Below are 23,228 nucleotides of genomic sequence, written 5' to 3'. Positions count from 1 at the left end.
TCTGGTGGTCGATCCAAACAAAGGGGACCACCAGAGGACCAGGTAGCAGGTATATTAGACGCTGTTATCAAAACAGCGTCTAATATACCTGTTAGGGGTTAAAAAAAACACATCTCCAGCCTGCCAGCGAACGATCGCCGCTGGCAGGCTGGAGATCAACTCTCTTACCTTCCGTTCCTGTGAGCGCGCGCGCCTGTGTGCGCGCGTTCACAGGAAATCTCGGCTCACGCGAGATGACGCCTATTGGCGTTAGTGTGACCTGGGAGCGCCGCAGAAATGACGCCTTTCGGCGTTAGCGTGGCGGGAAGTGGTTAATCCTATCCTGTGTGATACAGCCTTCTGAGCTGTGTATCTAATCCCATCACTGACCGTCCACAGGCTCTGCCCTCACCATCTCCAGAGTGTGATAAACAGCTGGAAGCAGCAAGCACATCCAAACACATCTGTATCTAATCTGGCAAGCGCCCGACTTCTAGGGAGGGTGCTTAGGGACTGGTGGTCCCCCCCTTTTCCCCTTCCTAGCCGTGGGTAGATGCAGCACCTTGCCGGTTGCTTTCTGGTGCCTGAGGGGTTAGGGGAGTTATGTTGGCACGTCACTGGGGGACGAGTAAGTGATGTCTCCTCCCTCTAGCAGGGTATATAACCCCCTCCCCGGCTGCTGCACTTCCTCTTTGCAGCGGAAGCCGAGTTGGTAAGGTTGGCTGTCTGTGAGAGAAATGTCCGCAAGGGATGCCTCTTTGAGGGAGGCCCTTATGGCGAGCTATTCGGAAGGGGGAGAGGGTTGGCTGCGCTCTTTTTTGAGCAGCCTTGGTTCCCCTCTGCCCTCTTCTGCTGTTGAGATTAGTGGGAATGTGGCGGTGCTGCCGCAAGTTGCAGGCAGCGCCGTTACTTCTCAAGGAGGCCGGCGGTCCGCCCGGTGCACCCGCCCTCCCACCCGTTTAGGTCACAGTCCCCCCGCGCCTTCCCATAGAGCAGCAGACACTCACCGGAGCTCCCGGTCCCGCGCATGAGCTGTGCCGTCCGGCCGGGAGTCTTCTTCGGCGCGTCAATGCGCTTTAGCCCCGCCCCTTCCTGTTTCATCATCTCCGGCCGCTCCGGAGTTAGTTCGCGCGTGGCAGGCGAGTTTGTTGAACATTATGGGAGCTCAAGGCAGCGTCGAGTCTTGTGACTCCCCACCGACCCCCCTTCTCTCTCAGCCTGCAGCTCAGGCTGCTAGTGTATATGAGGTTCCAGGGGGCACAGGGGTTGCCCCGAATGTGATAAATGCCAGTCAGGCTGGCTTTATGGGGCCTGCTTCTCCTCTGGCGGCCCCCCCCCCTGTGATAGCTGCGCCCCCTCCTTTGCCATCCCACTCCCTCCAGCTGCCTCAACTCCCCCTGCAGCAGCAACCCCCTCTGCAGCCTCAGACTCCCCTGCAGCCTCAAACCCCCTTGCAGCCTCAACCCCCCTGCAGTTTCGAACCCCTGGGGGCAGTATTAAGTCGCGCAGGCGTAGGGAGACGTCGGGATCTTCGTCATCGTCCTCAGGCAGTAGGCGGTGGTACCGTCGCCATGCACGTAGGCGACAATCCCGTCACCGTTCCAGGATTTCAGGCAGCAGCAGGCGTTCCAGATCCTCTAGATGGCGCTCACCGTCATCTTCGGATGGATCGACGGGCGCATCTGAGGAGTCTGGTCGGCCGGCGGGTTCAAGAAGAAAGAGGCGGGTGCCTAGTCATACCTCCAGGGCCCCCAGCCTGGCCCCAGTGACGGAACCCCGGATTGAGATCCCGGTACCCGGTCCTTCTCCGGTTTTGGCGACTGACGCACCTGGTGAGTACCAGTATACTGGGGCATGGGGGGGAGGGGGGGTTAGTGGGGATGTGGAATCAATGCTTAAAGCGTTGCTTGCAAAGATGTCCCCTTCTCCTGCCCCGTCTCCTTCTTTATCACGCGCCCCAGTTTTAGCAGGAGTATATAAAGACTCTTTCTTTTGTGGCGTTAGCCCCCTGGGTTGTCATTTGGATGACTCTGCGAAAGAGAAAATATGGTCCAACCAATATATTGACATTTGGTCTCTTATATCGGTGGATCAACATACGGTTGATAAAGAGAGGCGTTTTCCTGACAAGCCGTTTGATCGCAAGCCCAGGGTCGCTAAGACCATTAATAATTGGTTGCAAGCTTTTTCAGTATTGGGGTGTATCATGGGTCAGCGTCACCCTGACCGCTGTTCTGAATTATTTGTCTACCAAGATACCATTTACAGTGCTTATAGAGCTCATGGCGGTAGCCCTTGGTGGAGATATGATGAAGAATTCCGGCGGCGGTTAGCATTACATCCGGATGTAGGTTGGGGTGTTAAGGCAACTGATGTCTGGCTTCGCCTCATGGTGTCCCAGCGGCAGCCCCCCTTTCTTAGCGCGGCCACTGGTTCCGGAGCAAGTGCTGGTCAGGGGCCAGTGGCCGTCCGCCGCCCAGGGGCGTGCTGGCTTTTCAATGAAGGCCATTGCAAATATGCAGGCCTGTGCAAGTACAAGCACGAGTGCTCGGCATGTGGTGGCAACCACGCCGCTAACCGGTGCTCCCGCCCCTCATCTAGACCTTTCAAAACCCCTGGTTCGGGAGACCCTAAGGACCCCGTTGAGCGTAGCAGAGATGTCCCCATGGCTAGACATTTACCCCAATAAGGTGGCTGCCTCGCAGCTTCGCTTTGGTTTCACGTTTGGTTTCTTTATTCCTTTTGTCTTGAGCAGGTTTCCTGTTTTTTCCGATAATTTACATTCTGTTAGGGAGCTCCCTGAGGTTCTTCGTGAGAAGTTGGGTAAGGAGGTGTCTTTGGGTAGAGTCAAGGGCCCGTTTCAATCCCTGCCGTTTCCTAACCTTAGAGTGTCCCCTTTGGGTATTGTTCCCAAAAAGGAACCTGGTAAGTTTCGCCTCATACACCACTTATCCCACCCCAAGGGTTCGTCGGTGAATGATGCTATTCTGCCTGAGGAGTCCTCAGTGTCATATGTATCCTTTGACCGTGCGGTTTCTCTGGTCAGGGCGCCCTTTTGGCTAAGTTGGACATTGAATCGGCTTTTCGGCTCTTACCTGTTCACCCAGATTGTCATCATCTTCTTGGTTGTTCGTTTGATGGCCTGTTTTATTATGATACTTGCCTTCCTATGGGGTGTTCTATTTCCTGTCACTATTTTGAGATGTTTGGTTGTTTTCTAGAATGGGTGGTCAGGTATGAGACGTTATCCTCATCGGTCATACACTATTTGGACGACTTTTTGTTTGTTTCCCCGGGATCGGGGGATGGTTGTCTTTTGCTCCTCAACACGTTTTTGTCCTGTATGTCCAAGTTTGGTGTTCCCATATCAGCAGAAAAAACGGAGGGTCCTGTCACGTGTTTGTCTTTTTTGGGCATTGAAATTGATTCTGTCAATATGGTTTTTCGTTTGCCCTGTGATAAGTTGCAGAAGTTGTTGTATTTGATAGAAGGCTTTTTGGCAGTGCGTAAGGTTACCCTACAGCAGCTTCAGTCATTGCTAGGTTTGCTCTGTTTTGCATGCCGGGTCATGCCCATGGGACGGGTGTTTTCCAGGCGTTTGTCGTTGGCTACTCGGGGGGCTAAGGCTACTTTCACACTTGCGTTGTTCTTTTCCGGCATAGAGTTCCGTCACAGGGGCTCTATACCGGAAAAGAACTGATCAGTTTTATCCCCATGCATTCTGAATGGAGAGTAATCCGTTCAGTTTGCATCAGGATGTCTTCAGTTCAGTCGTTTTGACTGATCAGGCAAAAGAGAAAACCGCAGCATGCTACGGTTTTCTCTCCGGCGAAAAAAACTGAAGACTTGCCTGAACGCCGGATCCGGCATTTTTTCCCATAGGAATGAATTAGCGCCGGATCCGGCATTCAGAATACCGGAATGCCGGATCCGTCGTTCCGGCATGCGCATGCGCAGATCGGTAAAAATGTGAAAAAATGTACAAGACGGATCCGTCGGTCCGCATGACAAGCGGAGAGACGGATCCGTCCTTGCAATGCATTTGTGAGACGGATCCGCACCCGGATCCGTCTCATAAATGCTTTCAGTCAGCGGCAGATCGGCGGATCCGGCGGGCAGTTCCGACGACGGAACTGCCCGCCGGATCACACTGCCGCAAGTGTGAAAGTAGCTTAAGTCTCCTAATCATCGCATCCGCCTGACTAGGTCTCTGAAAGCCGACTTGCGGGTATGGCAGGATTTTCTGCACTCGTACAATGGTCACACGTGTCTTATTTCTGAAGAGGTTCCTAATTCGGTTTTGTCCCTTTTTTCAGACGCATCTGGTTCCTGCGGTTTTGGCACAATTCTTGGTAGGGAGTGGTGCTCCGCCCCCTTGCCAGAGGGGTGGCGCTCTCATTGCCTTTGTAAGAATTTAACGTTGCTGGAATTGTTCCCTATTGTGGTGGCTGTGGAGATCTGGGGTCGCGAGCTTTCTAATCACCACGTTTGCTTCTGGTCTGATAACCTAGGTGTGGTCCATTGTATTAACCGCCTGTCATCTTCTTCTCTCCCGGTGATTGCGCTGTTGCGACATTTGGTATTGCGTTGTCTTGAGCATAATATATATTTCAGGGCTCGACATGTTCCAGGTGTTAATAACAGTATTGCTGATGCTCTTTCCCGTTTTCGTTGGCAGGTTTTTCGGGAGCTGCTTCCGGAAGCGGAGCACATCGGGAAGGAATGTCCGGAGCACCTATGGCGTTTGGTGGCCACCAGCTGATGTCTCTGGTGGGGGCTTCGGTGTCGCCTGCGACCTGGCGGGGTCACGGTAAGGCATGGGCCGACTGGTTGTCAGGGGTGGGTTCTAGGGACGTTTCCACACAGGACTCCCTCTGTCTGGAGGTTACGGTGGAATGGTTGCTAAAACTCAGATCCATGGGTGTATCTGCACCACTTGCGCAGCGACGGTTGTCTGGGGTTGCCTTTTTCTTTCGCCTTTGTGGTTGGCCTGATGTCTCCAAGCATTTTATCATCAGGCAGGCTATGAAGGGTTGGAAGAAGGAATATGTTTTGAAGGATTGTCGTCGTCCTATTTCATTTAACCTGTTATGCAGGCTGGTCGAGGCTTGTTCGGGGGTGTGTACTTCAGTGTTTGAAGCAAAGCTTTTTTCGGCCTGCTTTAGTTTGGCCTTTTTTGCAGCTCTTCGGGTGGGTGAATTGCTCCCCCCTTCTGGTAAGAAGCCAGGGGGGTTGTTATTTCAGGATGTGGTCTGTGGGAATGGGGCTGTCAGGGTCCGTGTTCGCAGATCTAAGACTGACCAGTTTGGCAGGGGGGCGTGGATCCCCCTTCACCAGGTGTCTGGTGTGGCTTGCCCGGTTTGTTTGGTCTCTGTGTACGGTGAGTCTCGCGTTGGTGGTGCTAATTTTTTCACTCACCTGGATACCTCCTCCTTGACGAAATTTCAGTTTGTAACTGTATTTCGCGCTTGCTTGTCACGGTTGGGAATTGAGCCGAAGGACTTTGGCACTCACTCGTTTCGCATTGGTGTGGCTACAGAGGCAGCTAGAGCTGGTTTGCCGGAGTCGGAGGTTATGCGCATTGGCAGGTGGCAGTCTGCCTGTTACGCCAGGTATATTAGGCCGGATCTCTTGTTATAAAAAAAAATAATAATAATTTTTTGTAATAAATGTATAAGTCATAACTTGTTATGCATGATACGGCACCAGTGGGCTTATAGCGCGGGTTCGCAGCGTTATCCTATGTTACTTTGGTACTGTTTTCTCTTTTAGGTGTGGTGCGCCCGGCGGTCTGGTTGGTTGGCCACTCGTACATTTTCTGGGCGGCTCAAAGGGCGGAATGCAGGCCTGGCGGTCGGATGCTGGGATTCCGTGAAGTGGATGTATCCTGGAGGGGTATCTGTGGTCTTAAATGGTCACAGCTTCTGACTGAGGTGGTAAATATCGGTTTTCATTCCAGGGGTCCGGTGATTCTTGTCATTCATGCCGGTGGCAATGACCTGTGTCTATCACGCTTGGCTGAGCTCATGACTCTCATGCGCTCCGACATTGAGAGGTTCTCATCCTTCTTTGCCGAGATGGTACTGGTATGGTCCGAAATCATTCCTCGGGTGGTTTGGCACGGTGCCAGGGATGCCGAGGCTGCCGAGAAATGTAGGAGGACGGTCAATTCTCGCATGTCCCGGTTTGTTCGGTCCCGTGGTGGGATTGTGGTGAGACATCGCCAACTAGAAGGCGACAATAGATCCCTTATGAGGCCCGATGGTGTTCACTTGACTGAGATTGGTCTGGACATCTTTATTTCTGGCTTGCAGGACGGTATTGAACAGGCCATGTTTTTGCTGGGTGGTGGTCGGAGCCCCGTGTAAGGCTGCGGGTCTCCTCCGTGGGTGCAATTGATACAGCGGAGTGTTGGAAATGGCTGATGGCGTACTTGCCCGCCGGGAGACCGGCGGTTGGCATACCGCTCCAAGATGTTATTTGGTTTTGCCGCATAAAATAAATAAGCTGTGGCCGATCATCACCCAGCTAAAAGGTTACCTGTTGTCCTGCGTGTTTATTATTTGGGCAGTTTTAAGTAAAGGGAGCTTCAGGTAGGCCGAGGTGCCGGCCCGGTTCTTAGCTCTCCTTTGCCCTCTCCTAAATACCAGCAGTCTGGCAAGCGCCCGACTTCTAGGGAGGGTGCTTAGGGACTGGTGGTCCCCCCCTTTTCCCCTTCCTAGCCGTGGGTAGATGCAGCACCTTGCCGGTTGCTTTCTGGTGCCTGAGGGGTTAAGGGAGTTATGTTGGCACGTCACTGGGGGACGAGTAAGTGATGTCTCCTCCCTCTAGCAGGGTATATAACCCCCTCCCCGGCTGCTGCACTTCCTCTTTGCAGCGGAAGCCGAGTTGCCCACCCTCCCGCCCTTGAATGGGTATCTCAGCGGGGAGTTTCCTTAGTTTTCTGTTAAAAAAAAATAAAAAATAAAAAAAAAATAAAAAAAAAGGAAAGAGATGAGATAAAGGAAGGTGAAAGGAATGACGATGATATAAGGTTTAGTTTAAGAAGATGTTAAACCTTTTACCGTGTTTTAAGTTATTTACATTGTCTTCTCTTTTAAGAAGGGCGGTTTGATTTGAGAAATGAAGTCACAGCTGGCGGCAATTGATACAGCGGAGTGTTGGAAATGGCTGATGGCGTACTTGCCCGCATACCGCTCCAAGATGTTATTTGGTTTTGCCGCATAAAATAAATAAGCTGTGGCCGATCATCACCCAGCTAAAAGGTTACCTGTTGTCCTGCGTGTTTATTATTGGGGCAGTTTTAAGTAAAGGGAGCTTCAGGTAGGCAGAGGTGCCGGCCCGGTTCTTAGCTCTCCTTTTCCCTCTCCTAAATACCAGCAGTCCTATCCTGTGTGATACAGCCTTCTGAGCTGTGTATCTAATCCCATCACTGACCATCCACAGGCTCTGCCCTCACCATCTCCAGAGTGTGGTAAACAGCTGGAAGCAGCAAGCACATCCAAACACATCTGTATCTAATCCTATCCTGTGTGATACAGCCTGCTGAGCTGTGTATCTAATCCCATCACTGACCGTCCACAGGCTCTGCCCTCACCATCTCCAGAGTGTGATAAACAGCTGGAAGCAGCAAGCACAGCCAAACACATCTGTATCTAATCCTATCCTGTGTGATACAGCCTGCTGAGCTGTGTATCTAATCCCATCACTGACCATCCACAGGCTCTGCCCTCACCATCTCCAGAGTGTGATAAACAGCTGGAAGCAGCAAGCACATCCAAACACATCTGTATCTAATCCTATCCTGTGTGATACAGCCTTCTGAGCTGTGTATCTAATCCCATCACTGACCGTCCACAGGCTCTGCCCTCACCATCTCCAGAGTGTGATAAACAGCTGGAAGCAGCAAGCACACCCAAACACACCTGTATCTAATCCTATCCTGTGTGATACAGCCTGCTGAGCTGTGTATCTAATCCCATCACTGACCGTCCACAGGCTCTGCCCTCACCATCTCCAGAGTGTAATAAACAGCTGGAAGCAGCAAGCACATCCAAACACATCTGTATCTAATACTACCCTGTGTGATACAGCCTTCTGAGCTGTGTATCTAATCCCATCACTGACCGTCCACAGGCTCTGCCCTCACCATCTCCAGAGTGTGATAAACAGCTGGAAGCAGCAAGCACGCCTGTATCTAATCCTATCCTGTGTGATACAGCCTGCTGAGCTGTGTATCTAATCCCATCACTGACCGTCCACAGGCTCTGCCCTCACCATCTCCAGAGTGTGCACACGACCATATCCATTTTGCGATCCACATTTTTTGCAGTCCCACTGAGTTCCATGGATTTGAGGTCCTCATTTTGAGGACCAGAATAGGACATGTTCTGTCTTTACTGGAACGGATATACGGATGTAAAAAACACACTGATGACGTCCATGTGCTTTCCACAACCGTATCTCAGTTCTGCGAAAGATGGAACATGTCCTATTCTGGTCCTCATAATGCAGATCTAAAACCCATAAAACTCAATAGGACTGCAAGAAAATGTGAATCGCACAAGGACAGTAACCTTATTTAGTAGATCTGCGACTTGCAGACTGCAAAACGGATATGGTTCTGTGCATGAGCCCTATCACTTATACTCAGCTCCCATAACAATGACATCCACAGCTCCCCCATAACAGTGACATCCACAGCTCCTCCATAACAGTGACATCCATAGCTCCTCCATAACAGTGACGTCACAGTGCCCCATAACAGTGACATCCACAGTGCCCCATAACAATGACATCCACAGTGCCCCCATAACAGTAACATCCACAGTGAGCCCATAACAGTGATATCCACAGTGCCCCCATAACAGTGACATCTACAGTGCGTCCATAACAGTGATATCCACAGTGCCCCCATAACAGTAACATCCACAGTGAGCCCATAACAATGACATCCACAGTGCCCCCATAACAGTGACATCCACAGTGCGTCCATAACAGTGATATCCACAGTGCCCCCATAACAGTGATATCCACAGTGCCCCCATAACAGTAAAATCCACAGTGTCCCCATAACAATGACATCCAGAGTGCCCCCATAACAGTGACATCCACAGTGCCTCCATAACAGTGACATCCACAGTGCCCCCATAACAGTGACATCCACAGTGAGTCCATAACAGTGACATCCACAGTGCCCCCATAACAGTAACATAGTAACATAGTACATAAGGCCGAAAAAAGACATTTGTCCATCCAGTCCGGCCTGTTATCCTGCAAGTTGATCCAGAGGAAGGCAAAAAAAAACTGTGAGGTAGAAGCCAATTTTCCCCACTTTAGGGGAATAAAAAATTCCTTCCTGACTCCAATCAGGCAATCAGAATAACTCCCTGGATCAACGACCCCTCTCTAGTAGCTATAGCCTGTAATATTATTACACTCCAGAAATACATCCAGGCCCCTCTTGAATTCCTTTATTGTACTCACTATCACCACCTCCTCAGGCAGAGAGTTCCATAGTCTCACTGCTCTTACCGTAAAGAATCCTCTTCTATGTTTGTGTACAAACCTTCTTTCCTCCAGACGGATGTCCCCTCGTCACAGTCCTGGGGATAAATAGATGATGGGATAGATCTCTGTACTGACCCCTGATATATTTATATATAGTAATTAGATCTCCGCTCAGTCGTCTTTTTTCTAACGAGAATAACCCTAATTTTGATCATCTTTCAGGGTACTGTAGTTGCCCATTCCAGTTATTACTTTAGTTGCCCTCCTCTGGACCCTCTCCAGCTCTGCTATGCCTGCCTTGTTCACTGGAGCCCAGAACTGTACACAGTACTCCATGTGTGGTCTGACTAATGATTTGTAAAGTAGTAGGAATATGTTCTCATCACGGGCATCTATGCCCCTTTTGATGCAACCCATTATCTTATTGGCCTTGGCATAACAGTGACATCCACATTGCTCCCATAACAGTGACATCCACAGTGCCCCCATAACAGTGACATCCACATTGCTCCCATAACAGTGACATCCACAGTGCCCCATAACAGTGACATCCACAGTGCCCCCATAACAATGACATCCACAGTGCCCCCATAACAATGACATCCACATTGCTCCCATAACAGTGACATCCACAGTGCCCCCATAACAATGACATCCACAGTGCCCCATAACAGTGACATCCACAGTGAGTCCATAACAGTGACATCCACAGCTTCCCCATAACAGTGACATCCACAGCTCCCCCATAACAGTGATGTCCACAGTGCCCCATAACAGTGACTTCCACAGTGCCCTCATAATAGTGACATCCACAGTGAGTTCATAACAGTGACATCCACTGCTCCCCCATAATAGTGACGTCCACAGCTCCCCCATAACAGTGACGTCCACAGTGCCCCATAACAGTGACATCCACAGTGCCCCATAACAATGACATCCACAGTGCCCCCATCACAGTGACATCTACAGTGAGTCCATAACAGTGACATCCACAGTGCCCCATAACAATCACATCCACATTGCCCCCATAACAGTGACATTCACAGTGCCCCCATAACAATGACATCCACAGTGCCCCCATAACAGTGACATCCACAGTGAGTCCATGACAGTGACATCCAGAGCGCCCCCATAACAGTGACATCCACAGCTCCCCCATAATAGTGACGTTCACAGCTCCCCCATAACAGTGACGTCCACAGTGCCCCATAACAGTGACATCCACAGTGCCCCCATCACAGTGACATCTACAGTGAGTCCATAACAGTGACATCCACAGCTCCCCCATAACAGTGACGTCCACAGCTCCCCGATAACAGCGACGTCCACAGTGCCCCCATAACAGTGACATCCACAGTGCCCCATAACAATCACATCCACATTGCCCCATAACAGTGACATCCACAGTGCCCCCATAACAATGACATCCACAGTGCCCCCATAACAGTGACATCCACAGTGAGTCCATGACAGTGACATCCACAGTGCCCCCATAACAGTGACATCCACAGTGCCCCCATAACAGTGACATCCACAGTGCCCCCATAACAGTGACATCCACAGTGCCCCCATAAAAATGACATCCACAGTGCCCCCATAACAGTAACATCCACAGTGAGCCCATAACAGTGACATCCACAGCTCCCCAATAACAGTGACATCCACAGTGCGTCCATAACAGTGACATCCACAGTGCGTCCCATAACAGGGAGCATCTACTGTCACATAATAATACAGAGGGTAAATGGGAGAGCTTCAAATCCACATCAAGTAATTGCACTAATTTTTTTTTATCCCTTTAGGTAACAAGTATAAACTGTTAAAATTAAACCCCCCATGGCTTACAGCTACTGTAAAAAGAGCAATAAAAGAAAAAAAGAGGGCATTTAAAAAATACAAATCTGAGGGGTCAGCTGTAGCGTTTGAAGATTACAAAGGGCTTAATAAAATCTGCAAAAAGGAGATAAAATTAGCAAAGATACAAAACGAACAGCAGGTAGCAAAAGAAAGAAAAATAAATCCCAAAAAGGTCTGAGCAGGTAGGTCCCCTAAATAATGGTAAAGGAGGAGGGGGGGTAGTCACTGAAGATAAGGAAAGGGCAGAGTTCCTAAATAGGTTTTTTAGCTCTGTATATACAAAAGAAGAGAAAGGAGCTGATATCTGTGGTGCTGGGGCTGTTAGTACATCCAGTGATATACTCAATTGGCTAACTGTAGATATGGTCCAAGAGAAGTTAAATAGGGTAAATGTGAACAAAACTCTGGGTCCAGATGGATTACACCCAAGAGTCCTTAAAGACCTCTGTTCAGTCATTGCTGTGCCTCTGTTTATAATTTTTAAGGATTCTCTAGGTACTGGTACAGTGCCAAGTGATTGGCGCAAGGCAAACGTGGTGCCCATATTCAAAAAAGGATCAAGGTCCTTCACAGGTAATTATAGACCAGTTAGTTTAACTTCTGTTGTGGGAAAAATGTTTGAAGGACTCTTAAGGGACTATATACCGGAGTATGTGACTATAAATAATATTATAAGTGATAACCAGCATGGGTTTACCAAGGACAGAAGTTGTCAGACTAACCTGATTTGTTTTTATGAGGAGGTGAGTAGTAACCTGGACAGAGGGGCGGCTGTGGATGTAGTGTTTCTGGATTTTGCAAAGGCTTTTGATACTGTCCCTCATAGACGCTTAAAGGATAACTGTCATATTTATTTATTCTTTTGCTAAAGTGTAGGGCAAGTGATAGGTAACAATTTTGCAATAGACTTTATTTAGCCAAAACGTTTATTTTTGGTAGAAAACTGGGGCTGAAATGGCCCTTAGCAGCACTCTTCAAAAGAGCGTTGCTAAGGGCCATCCGTCTCCTATAAAAAAAGGGGAGACGGGCTATGCAGACGGGCTGTGTGACGTCAGTGAGTTCCGGCCGCCCGCCCGCCCTGCTCTGCCTGCTACAGGACATTTAGTAAGTAGTACAGATGGGGCTGGGGATCGGAACTTCAATGAAAGCTATTATTATAAAATGTTTAGACAATAAAGCAGTGAGTGAGTGGTGGGGCCAGAGTACAGTGACCGCACAGGCCCCGCCGCATTTGCATGATACCGGCCCCTCCCACAGGTTATTAGGGCATCTGTGGATGCCACTATTATGGGGTGGGGGATATGTGGATGGCACTGTTATAGGGGGGGGGGGAGATCTGTGGATGGCACTGTTATGGGGGGGTGATCTGTGGATGGCACTGTTATGGGGGGTGATCTGTGGATGCCACTATTAGGGGGTGGGGGATATGTGGATGGCACTGTTATGGGGTGGGGGACCTGTGGGTGACACATATATAGCAGTGCCATCCACAGATCCACCCCCCATAACAGTGCCATCCACAGATCCCCCTCCATAACAGTGCCATCCACAGATCACCCCCCCATCATAACAGTGCCATCCACAGATCACCCCCCCATCATAACAGTGCCATCCACAGATCACCCCCCCATAACAGTGCCATCCACAGATCACCCCCCCCATAACAGTGCCATCCACAGATCACCCCCCCATAACAGTGCCATCCACAGATCACCCCCCATAACACTGTCATCCACAGATCACCCCCCCACAGAACAGTGCCATCCACAGATCACCCCCCATAACAGTGCCATCCACAGATCCCCCATAACAGTTCCCCCCCTCATGAATTGCAGGAAACGTCTAAGGCATATTGGTACACCATAGACTTTTTCCAGGGTGCGGGTGCCCACAGAGGGGCCTCTGAGTGCCGCCTCTGGCACCCATGCCATAGGTTCGCCATCACTGTCCTAGGGGATGTAGCACTGGGAGAGTCACTTGTAGAGAAGGATTTGGGTGTCCTTGTGGATGGTAGATTAAATGACAGCTTGCAATGTCAATCAGCTGCTTTTAAGGCCACCAGGATATTGTCATGCATTAAACGAGGCATGGACTCCCGAGGCAGGGATGTAATTTTACCACTTTACAAGTAGTTGGTGCGGCCTCATCTGGAATATGCAGTTCAGTTCTGGGCATAAGTCCATAGAAAGGACGCACTGCAGCTGGAAAAAGTACAGAGGAGAGCGACTAAACTAAAAGGGGCATGGAGGGTCTTAGTTCTGAAGAAAGATTAAAGGGCTTCTGTCACCCCACTAAAGTCTTTTTTTTTTTTTTGGGCTATTTAAATTACTTATATTGCGATATATGAAAATATAATGGTGTTACTTACTTTGATTCAGCAGTTTCTTCTAAAAACGAACTTTTATAATATGTAAATTAGGTCTCTACCAGCAAGTAGGGCGGCTACTTGCTGGTAGCAGCTGCAGAAAACCGCCCCCTCGTCGTGTTGATTGACAGGGCCAGCCGGGATCTCCTCCTCCGGCCAGCCCTGTCGGCATTTCAAAAATCGCGCGCCTGTGTTCATTCGGCGCAGGCGCTCTGAGATGAGGAGGCTCGCCTCCTCAGAACTCCCTCAGTGCGCCTGCGCCGATGACGTCTTCTATTTCGGAGCCTCCTCATCTCAGAGCGCATGCGCCGAATGAACACAGGCGCGCGATTTTTGAAATGCCGACAGGGTGAGCCGGAGGAGGAGATCCCGGCTGGCCCTGTCAATCAACACGACGAGGGGGCGGTTTTCTGCAGCTGCTACCAGCAAGTAGCCGCCCTACTTGCTGGTAGAGACCTAATTTACATATTATAAAAGTTCGTTTTTAGAAGAAACTGCTGAATCAAAGTAAGTAACACCATTATATTTTCATATATCGCAGGATAAGTAATTTAACTAGCCCAAAAAAAAAAAAAGACTTTAGTGGGGTGACAGAAGCCCTTTAAAAGAATTGAATTTATTTAGTCTTGAGAAGAGATGTCTAAGGGGGGACATGATTAACCTGTACAAATATATAAATGGGCCATACAAAAAAATACGGCGAAAAGCTGTTCCATGTAAAATGTGCTCAAATGACAAGGGGGCTCTGCCTCCGACCGATGAAGAAAAAGTTCAGTCTCCAGAAGAGTCAAAGATTCTTTACTGTAAGAACTGCGAATCTGTGGAATAGACTTCCTCAGGACGTGGTCACAGCAGGAACAGTGGACAGTTTCAAAAAGGGTTTAGATAAATTCTTAAAAGTAAAAAACAAATGCTTATGAAAACATGTAGAAATCTGAGTCTCACTTCCTTCTGGGATTTGTGTCCCCACCTATCCCTTGGTTGAACTTGATGGACGTTTGTCTTTTTTCAACTGTATTAACTAGGTAACTATGTAACAGTGACATCCACAGTGCTCCCATAATAGTGACATCCACAGTGCCCCCATAACAATGACATCCACATTGCTCCCATAACAATGACATCCACAGTGCCCCCATAACAGTGACATCCACAGTGCCCCCATAACAGTGACATCCACAGTGCCCCCATAATAGTGACATCCACAGTGCCCCCATAACAGTGACATCCACAGTGCCCCCATAACAGTGACATCCACAGTGCCTCCACAACAGTGACATCCACAGTGTCCCATAACAGTGACATCCACAGTGCCCCCATAACAGTGACATCCACAGTGCCCCCATAAAAGTGACATCCACAGTGCCCCCATAACAGTGACATCCACAGTGCCCCCATAACAGTGACATCCACATTGCTCCCATAACAGTGACATCCACAGTGCCCTTATAACAGTGACATCCACAGTGCCCCCATAACAGTGAAGTCCACATTGCTCCCATAACAGTGACATCCACTGTGCCCCATAACAGTGCAATCCAGTGCCCCCCTAGTACCACCCAGTACCCCCACTATGGCCTTTTTTGCCATCAATGGCCCCCCTTGTGCCATCTATTGCCCCCCTTTGTGCCCTCCATTGATCCCCTTGTGCCATCCATTGCCCCCATGTGTCATCCACTGTGCCCCAGTGAAATCCAGTGCCCCAGAGAGCCATCCACAATTCCACAGTGCCCCTCCATTTGCCAGTCAGTGCCCCCAGTGAGATCCACAGCATAGCGATCAGCCTCTGTGGCTGATCGCTATGCTGTCACTCCTGCACAGCGCTTACATCGCGCTGTGCAGGAGTCAGTACAGGCTTCACATAGAAGCCTGTACAATACAGAGAGCGGCCGGCGGTCCTGCACATGCGCACTAGCATTCAGCCTAGTGCGCTGTGAAGACTGCGGGAGTGCCTCCGTGGGGTTTCGTCCCGTACTTCCGTTCCGCAAAAAGATAGAACATGTCCTATCTTTTTGCGGAACGGCCGGATCGCGGACCCATTCAAGTGATGGACCCATTTTGCGGGCCGCAGCACGACCACGGGGCGCACCCGTTCGTGTGCAGGGGGCCTAAGTCTGGGGAATTAGGTGGCCATAGTACTTGGAAGTCTTATACCCATGACAGCAACGAGGGATATGTGTGCAGAAAGCCTATCACACACCTTCTACACCCACCATGCCAGCTCATGACATGTGACTTCCTTCATGAGCTACAGGCTGCCGGTTCGCCCGTGTATATACTTGGCATGCAGTAAGGGTGCTAAGATATGGTCAGGTTTTTTTATGCTGTTTTTGAAGCCAAACTCAGGAGTGGATCGTAAAAGGAGAGAATGTATAAAGGACCCCCACCACTCCTGGTTTTGGCTTCAAAAACTGCAGCAAAAAACCTTAATGTGCGGGATCATCCTTATGTCTCAGGGAGATATGTAAGTAATTACAGTGTGGTCTGATTAGACGCTAGGTCTTGCGTAAAAGTGCTTTCCCAGCTTCCTATAAAGAGGCTCTCAGAGGCTCCTTTTGGGTAGTGTACTTCTTGGTGAGAGATCGTTGACTACTAGACCTCCCTCTATGATACCCTCAAAGACATTTTGCTCAGTTGACAGACTTTGAGAGGCAACACATCATAGGACTGAGAGAAGCAGGATGATAATTTTGATAAACTGCCCACCATCTAGGCTGTCCTGACCTGTTAGGAATAGTGGTTACGTGAGGGCACACATGGCGAACAGGCCCAGACAGTCCACCAGTAAAGAGGTGCTCCCACAATTTCGTTGTCCACCATCCAGACACAGGTGGCCCCTTCATTACACACCCCTGTCTCTGCCCAGGCCTGGCACTGAGTGGAAAGAAATTTGGTGCTATAGTGACCATTACGTCTCCTGGCATTGACAGCCAGCCACTGTCACTTCATCTTCGTTTGCAGTGGTGTTGTGAATGAGAAGCCTGGACTGCTACAGATTGGAACCATAACGACTTTAGCCACAAATCCAGGTTCGGTTTGGGATCCCACGACAGTCAGGTTTGGTATTTCCACCCTGCCTTAGCTGTGGAGCGACACACTGCCCCAACTGCTGGTGTGATGATCTGGGAGCCATCGCATACGACAGTCGGTCACCCCTAGTAGTGATAAGAGGGACACTAAAGGTACAACCACGCGATCTGTTCAAGAACCGTACAGCCAAATAGGATGCAGCTGCCTGATATAGAACTAACGAAGCCTGCATTGCATAGGCGGTTTGAATTGTTGATGGGTGCACGGTATTGAGGGGATCACGAGCGCACCGTTTGGTCGTACCCTAACAGCTCAGCGATATGTGCAGGACATCCTGCGGCCACATGTGCTCCTCTCATGGCAGGGCTTCCAGCTGGTATTTTTCAGTAGGATAATGATAACGCTCGCCAACACACTGCAAGGGTTTCTCAGATTGCAACACTTCCCTTGCCGCCCAGTCATCAGATTTATCACTGTGTGTATATAGATATATATTCCTTTTCCTTTTTAAAGGCCTTCTGTCACCCCCCAAACAGCAATTTTCAGCGATGCTTCTTTTCCGGGTGTAGGGCTGACGTCATCGGCGCACTGAGGAAGGAGCGGGCAAGCGAACGTCCTTCTCTCAGAGCGCCTGCGCCGAATGAGGACCGGTATGGCGCAGGATTTTATGGGCAGAGAGGGCCAGCGAGAGGAGGAGAGCGCTCGCTGGCCCTGTCAATCAAGTGGAGGAGGGGGCGTTTTTTTAGACCGAGGATGCGGCGGCTACCAGGAAGTAACCGCCCAACTTGCTGGTAGTGGAGAAATTTGCATATCACAAAAGTACTATTTTTTAAGAATTTAAAGCACAGCCAGAGGTAAGAGGGGTGTATATGGACTCTGCGTACATTAGCAAATATATTAAGTCCAATGTGGAAAATTACTGTTTGGGGGGTGACAGGAGCCCTTTAATGCTTAATTTGCGCCCACCCTCAGAGGTGCCCTAGGCAATAGCCTATGTTGCCTACCCCTAATACTCATTCCCATTTATATACCATTTATATGCGCTTTGAGTCCTATGAGAGAAAAGCGCTTTACAGATGTTATTATTATTATATCCATTATAATGTGTAATAAAGTACACCATCAGGCCCGAGGAGCGCCATTTTCTCGGCCTTCTCCTGCCTGGGTGGGCAGTATCCACCCCACAGAACGTCTCCTCTCCCCATCACCAATGACGCGCTACTAATAGTATCTTCTATACCACAACTGTGGGGAACCAGGGAAGCCCTGACAGCGCATGCGCGTTCGGTCACGCTGACGAGGGCTGTCGTGGACGAGCCCGTGATTACGTCAGCGCGGCCGTTAGTAGCAGTGACGAAGAGGCACAGATCATCCGGACATGGCGTACGCTTATCTCTTCAAATACATTATCATCGGTGACACCGGTAAGAAGCGGCGCGGGGTGTGCGGGTGGCGGTGCCGTGTGCGGTATCGGCGCGCTTAGGACGTGGCGGGTACGGCTGCGGGGCCGTGTCACGGGGCAGTGCGGGCGGGGCCGGCCGGTCTGCCCATTTCCGCAGTGTTGGAGTGGTTGACGTGGTGGATGCGAGCAGTGCCAGGGCCCGGGTCGTGTGTGACTGCAGGCTGACGTGACCGGGCCTGGGTGGTCTGGGGGGCACCTGCCTCCTCCAGCTGGAACTGGCATGCCGGGAGTATGGTTGTCAGTTGTCACTACCCAGCAGGACAGTTATTGCCTCTGACATCGTCCAGGAGCCTATTGTCCTTAAGCAGGGCTGTGAACCTGTAAGGGACACATCATGGCCTTGTGCTTCTGTCTTCACCTGGCCCCATCCATGGCCTTGTGCTTCTGTCTTCACCTGGCACCATCCATGGCCTTGTGCTTCTGTCTTCACCTGGCACCATCCATGGCCTTGTGCTTCTGTCTTCACCTGGCCCCATCCATGGCCTTGTGCTTCTGTCTTCACCTGGCACCATCCATGGCCTTGTGCTTCTGTCTTCACCTGGCACCATCCATGGCATTGTGCTTCTGTCTTCACCTGGCCCCATCCATGGCATTGTGCTTCTGTCTTCACCTGGCCCCATCCAGGGCATTGTGCTTCTGTCTTCACCTGGCCCCATCCAGGGCATTGTGCTTCTGTCTTCACCTGGCCCCATCCAGGGCATTGTGCTTCTGTCTTCACCTGGCCCCATCCAGGGCATTGTGCTTCTGTCTTCACCTGGCCCCATTCAGGGCATTGTGCTTCTGTCTTCACCTGGCCCCATCCAGGGCATTGTGCTTCTGTCTTCACCTGGCCCCATCCAGGGCATTGTGCTTCTGTCTTCACCTGGCCCCATCCAGGGCATTGTGCTTCTGTCTTCACCTGGCCCCATCCAGGGCATTGTGCTTCTGTCTTCACCTGGCCCCATCCAGGGCATTGTGCTTCTGTCTTCACCTGGCCCCATCCAGGGCATTGTGCTTCTGTCTTCACCTGGCCCCACCCTGACTAGGTCGCAGTGTTGTGTCTCTAGTCATGTGACCTGGGACCGCTATGGTTGCACCGTCACTGCGGCCTAGTCAGCGCCTTGGACTAAGGGAGACCGTTATCCGATGATGTGTGTAATACAGGGTCCTGGTTGTGCCCCTTAGAACTGTCATTGGGGCCACAGCTATCCCTCCACGCAGTGCACTCGGCTGAGCATGCATGTGTGCGCTCGGCGGGCCACTGACTGGCATCTCTGGTGGCGGCTTGAGAACAAAGTAGCGGACATGTTAGGTTTCTTTTAGTTTTTTCCGTGCATCTACCTTTGGGGCACAGGTGGCACACCCCCATGCACACCAGCTGGTTGGTGGAAATCTGCAGGGTTAGGTGATGTCTATGGCCAACTAAAGGGATTGTACAGGATCAGAGAATCATGGTGGCCTTCTTGAGAACACGGTGCCACCCCTGTCCATGGGTTGTATCTGGTATCGCTGCTCCGCTCCCCTGAAGAGAATGGGTTTGAGCAGAAGTAGTATAACTTGGGGACGGGGCTGTTTATAACACTGGATAACGCCTTTACTCTGAAGGCTCGGCTACGATTGCCTGTGCCCCACAGTAATCACTGGTGGGTGAGGCCCCTCCACTGTAGGGATGTATTAGGGGCCGAGGATCAGGAATGAACATTTCTACAAGCGCTTGTTCCCGATAATTGTCCCGCGACCGATGAACGTGACGTCACGGGCCTAGGGTAAGATGTAAGAAGGCCGCTGCGCCCCAAGGAGTGCCAATGCCTTCTCTGAGAGCTGATTAACCGGGGTCCCCAGAGTCGGACCCCATCAATCAGATACCGATGACCTGCAAAGTCTACCACAAAAATCCACTCCTCTGTTCCCTGCCGCTCCATTCTGCGCTCCTTCTGGTCCCCGGTGTATAAACTTCCAGATGGCATCACATGCAACTTGGGGACCGGTCACCCCTGAAGCCACGGTGCACATAAATCCATCCTGAAGACTTCATGTTGGAAAGGAGCGCCCCCCTCCCCAACATTCTGCAGGTCCCTGCCAATCTCTGCTTTCTGGTCCCCCTTGTCAGAAAGTGACCACTCGGCTCATCGCTGGCAGCCATGAGTCGGGTAGGTGACCGAGGTGACCATGGAATCCTCACGGCAGGGGATTGGTGAGTTTCCGAATTATCACCCAGTAGTTATAAGTGAGTCTTCATCAAGCCTCGTAACCTGAGAAGTTCTAAGTGACCCCCTGACATGTTCCCATTCAGGCGCTAATACATTTGCTATCTCTGCTAGACTTTGCCCATAATGTTGGTCAATTGCTTAGCAAGAGTTGTAGCCACCCAAAGGTGACTACCCTACATCTCCCCAGCCTGTAGATGCCCAGGTGATAAATCCCCATCACCACGGCATGAGATATAAACATGGTAGGTACCAGCAGAAGGCACTTTGGGCTTTAAAGGGGTTTCCCAGGATTTTGGCTGTTTTTGCCTCTCGTAGCAGACTCACTCGCCTGCTCTCCACCACCCTGTTCCAGCGCCGCAGCTCCGTTCGATGATCTTCCAGTCCCTGTTCTGTTTATTTCTGGACGGAGTCCCCAAGCGTCACATGACCCAGCCAGAGCGGTGAGGAGCAGGTGAGTGGGAGTTTTTCAACAGTACCGCATGCTCCGGTAGCTCGGTAAAAATGGTCGTAATCCTGAAAAAGCCCTTTAAAGAGGTCGTCTGGTTTCATGGTATTGATGACCTGTCCCCATCAATATCAGACCGTTGGGGCTCCATCTTCCAGCACCCCCACTGATCAGCTGTATGAAGAGGCCGTGGCACTCGGGTGAGCACTGCGCTCTCTGCCTGCTGTGGCCCCTTCAAACCTTCAAATGATCATGGGGTGCGCGGCGTCCAACCCCACCAATCTGATACCGATGATAGGGGATAGGTTATCAGTATCGTGAAACTGGACAACCCCTTTAAAGGCTATGTGCACCTTTGGAGGCAATTTTTGTTTGCGATTGCATGTTACTCATTTTTGTCTAAAAATCATTTATTCAATTGGCCGTTATTAAAAATATTGAGTTGTTCTGTCACAAGGGTTAGGCTACTTTCTGGTGCTTTGTCTTTCCGTTTGTGAGATCCGTTCAGGGCTCTCACTAGCGGTCCAAAACGGATCAGTTTGCATTCTGAATGGAAAAGGATCCGCTCAGAATGCATCAGTTCAGTCTTCATTCCGCTTTGGAGGCGGACACCAAAACGCTGCTTGCAGGTGTCCGTCTGACGAGCGGGGCCAAACGGATCTGTTCTGACACACAATGTAGGTCAATGGGGACGGATCCGTTTTCTAAGACACAATCTGGCACAATAGAAAACGGATCCGTCCTCCATTGACTTTCAATAGTGTTCAAGACAGATCCGTCTCTATGTTAAACATAATACAAACGGATCCGTTCTGAACTGATGCATGCGGTTGTATTATCTGAACGGATCTGTCTGTGCAGGTCCATGACGGATCCGCACCAAACGCAAGTGTGAAAGTAGTCTTAACTGTTTTACTAGCTGTGTGACTGGTACTTTCACTTTGTGCCGTCATCTAATAACCCTTATCTCTAAACTACTGAGAGGTCATAAACACTTATTTAGCAACCTTCTTATGGTACTTTCACACTAGCGTTAGAAGAATCCGTTACCGGAACTGCCTGCCAGATCCAGAAATCCGTATGCAAACGGGTATCATTTGTTTCCGCATCCGTATGCAGATCCGTCTGATAAATGCATTTCAATACCGGATCCGTCTCTCCGGTGTCATCCGGAAAAACGGATCCGGTATTTATCTTTTTCACAGATTTAAAGGTCTGCGCATCGGATCCAGATCCGGCATTTATACATTTAAATAGAAATGTTCCGGAATTTTGGCCAGAGAAAATACCGCAGCTGCAGTATTTTCTCTGGCCAATTACCGTAAAAGGGACTGAACTGAGGACATCCTGATGCATACTGAACAGATTTCTCTCCATTCAGAATGCATTGAGACAAAACTGAAGCCCATAGGACGGAACTCAATACCGGAAAACTTTAACGCTAGTGTGAAAGTACCATTATCAGTAAGATAAAAACTGAGTTATAATGAGTGTTTATAATGTCAGAGAGCAGAAATAAGGAGGCCAGCAGCTCCCCAAATGACGGAAAGGACAGAAAATCCAAAGGGTGCTTCTAGAGCATGTCAGCTCTGTACAGAAAAAAAGGAAGCCATATTTTGAATAAAGACCAATTTAAAAAAATATTTTTAGCTCAAAATGAGTACAGTGCAATAATAATAATAATAATAAAAAGTGCCCCCAAAGGTGTACATCGCCTTTAAAGAGGACCTGTCCCCTCTCCTGACATCCTGACATGCCTGTTTTAATAGTTCCATGCCTTCCCCATGTAATAATTCTGAAGCATCTATTCTTATGACTCTATGTTGTGCCATTCCTTTATTATTTCTACTAGAAGTTATGAATGAATTGCTAGCAGTCTGCAGTAAGGGTACAGAGGGGAGGTAACCAGTTGGGGTGTGTGTCTGACTCTATCCAATCAGTGCTGCCATTTTTGGACTCTGCAGGTACACCCCTCCCCCTTCCCCCCCCCAACTGGTTACCTCCCCTCTGTACCCTTACTGCAGACTGCTAGTAATTCATTCATAACTTCTAGTAGGAATAATAAAGGAATGGCACAACATAGAGTCATAAGGATAGATGCTCCAGAATTGTTGTTACAGGGCGGTTGCATGAAGCAAACGGGAATGTCAGGAGTGGTGAAAGGTCCTCTTTAGAGAGGATCTGTAATCGATATTTAAAATGAACATACTTTATATGGCAAGAATTCCCCAATTGCCGACTTATTCTTTCCGGGTTACAGTATGTAAATGTGGAGCCTAGGTCCAAGGGGGGTAGACCCCCGCTCTGCGCAGTGTGCGCCATCACTCTGCGCGATGCAGAGACAGCCTGATCTCATGAGACCAGGCTGTGAGAACCCGGCTCCTCTGTTAT

General features: G+C 50.0%; 1 protein-coding gene across 1 annotated transcript in view; it reads left to right on the top strand.

Moving 5' to 3' along the window:
* The first annotated feature begins 18,038 nt into the window (after nt 1–18,038).
* Nucleotides 18,039–23,228, top strand: part of RAB2A (RAB2A, member RAS oncogene family) — a 100,142-nt gene continuing 94,952 nt past the window's right edge. Inside the window, exon 1 of the mRNA XM_040433442.1 lies at nt 18,039–18,165. Within this exon, the coding sequence (XP_040289376.1) occupies nt 18,120–18,165 (46 nt within the window). The 5' untranslated portion in view covers nt 18,039–18,119. The remainder of the gene's footprint in view (nt 18,166–23,228) is intronic.

Source organism: Bufo bufo, chromosome 5 (assembly GCF_905171765.1).
Source record: "Bufo bufo chromosome 5, aBufBuf1.1, whole genome shotgun sequence".
NCBI classification, from domain to species: domain Eukaryota; kingdom Metazoa; phylum Chordata; class Amphibia; order Anura; family Bufonidae; genus Bufo; species Bufo bufo.
This window is presented reverse-complemented; position numbering and strand designations above follow the sequence as displayed.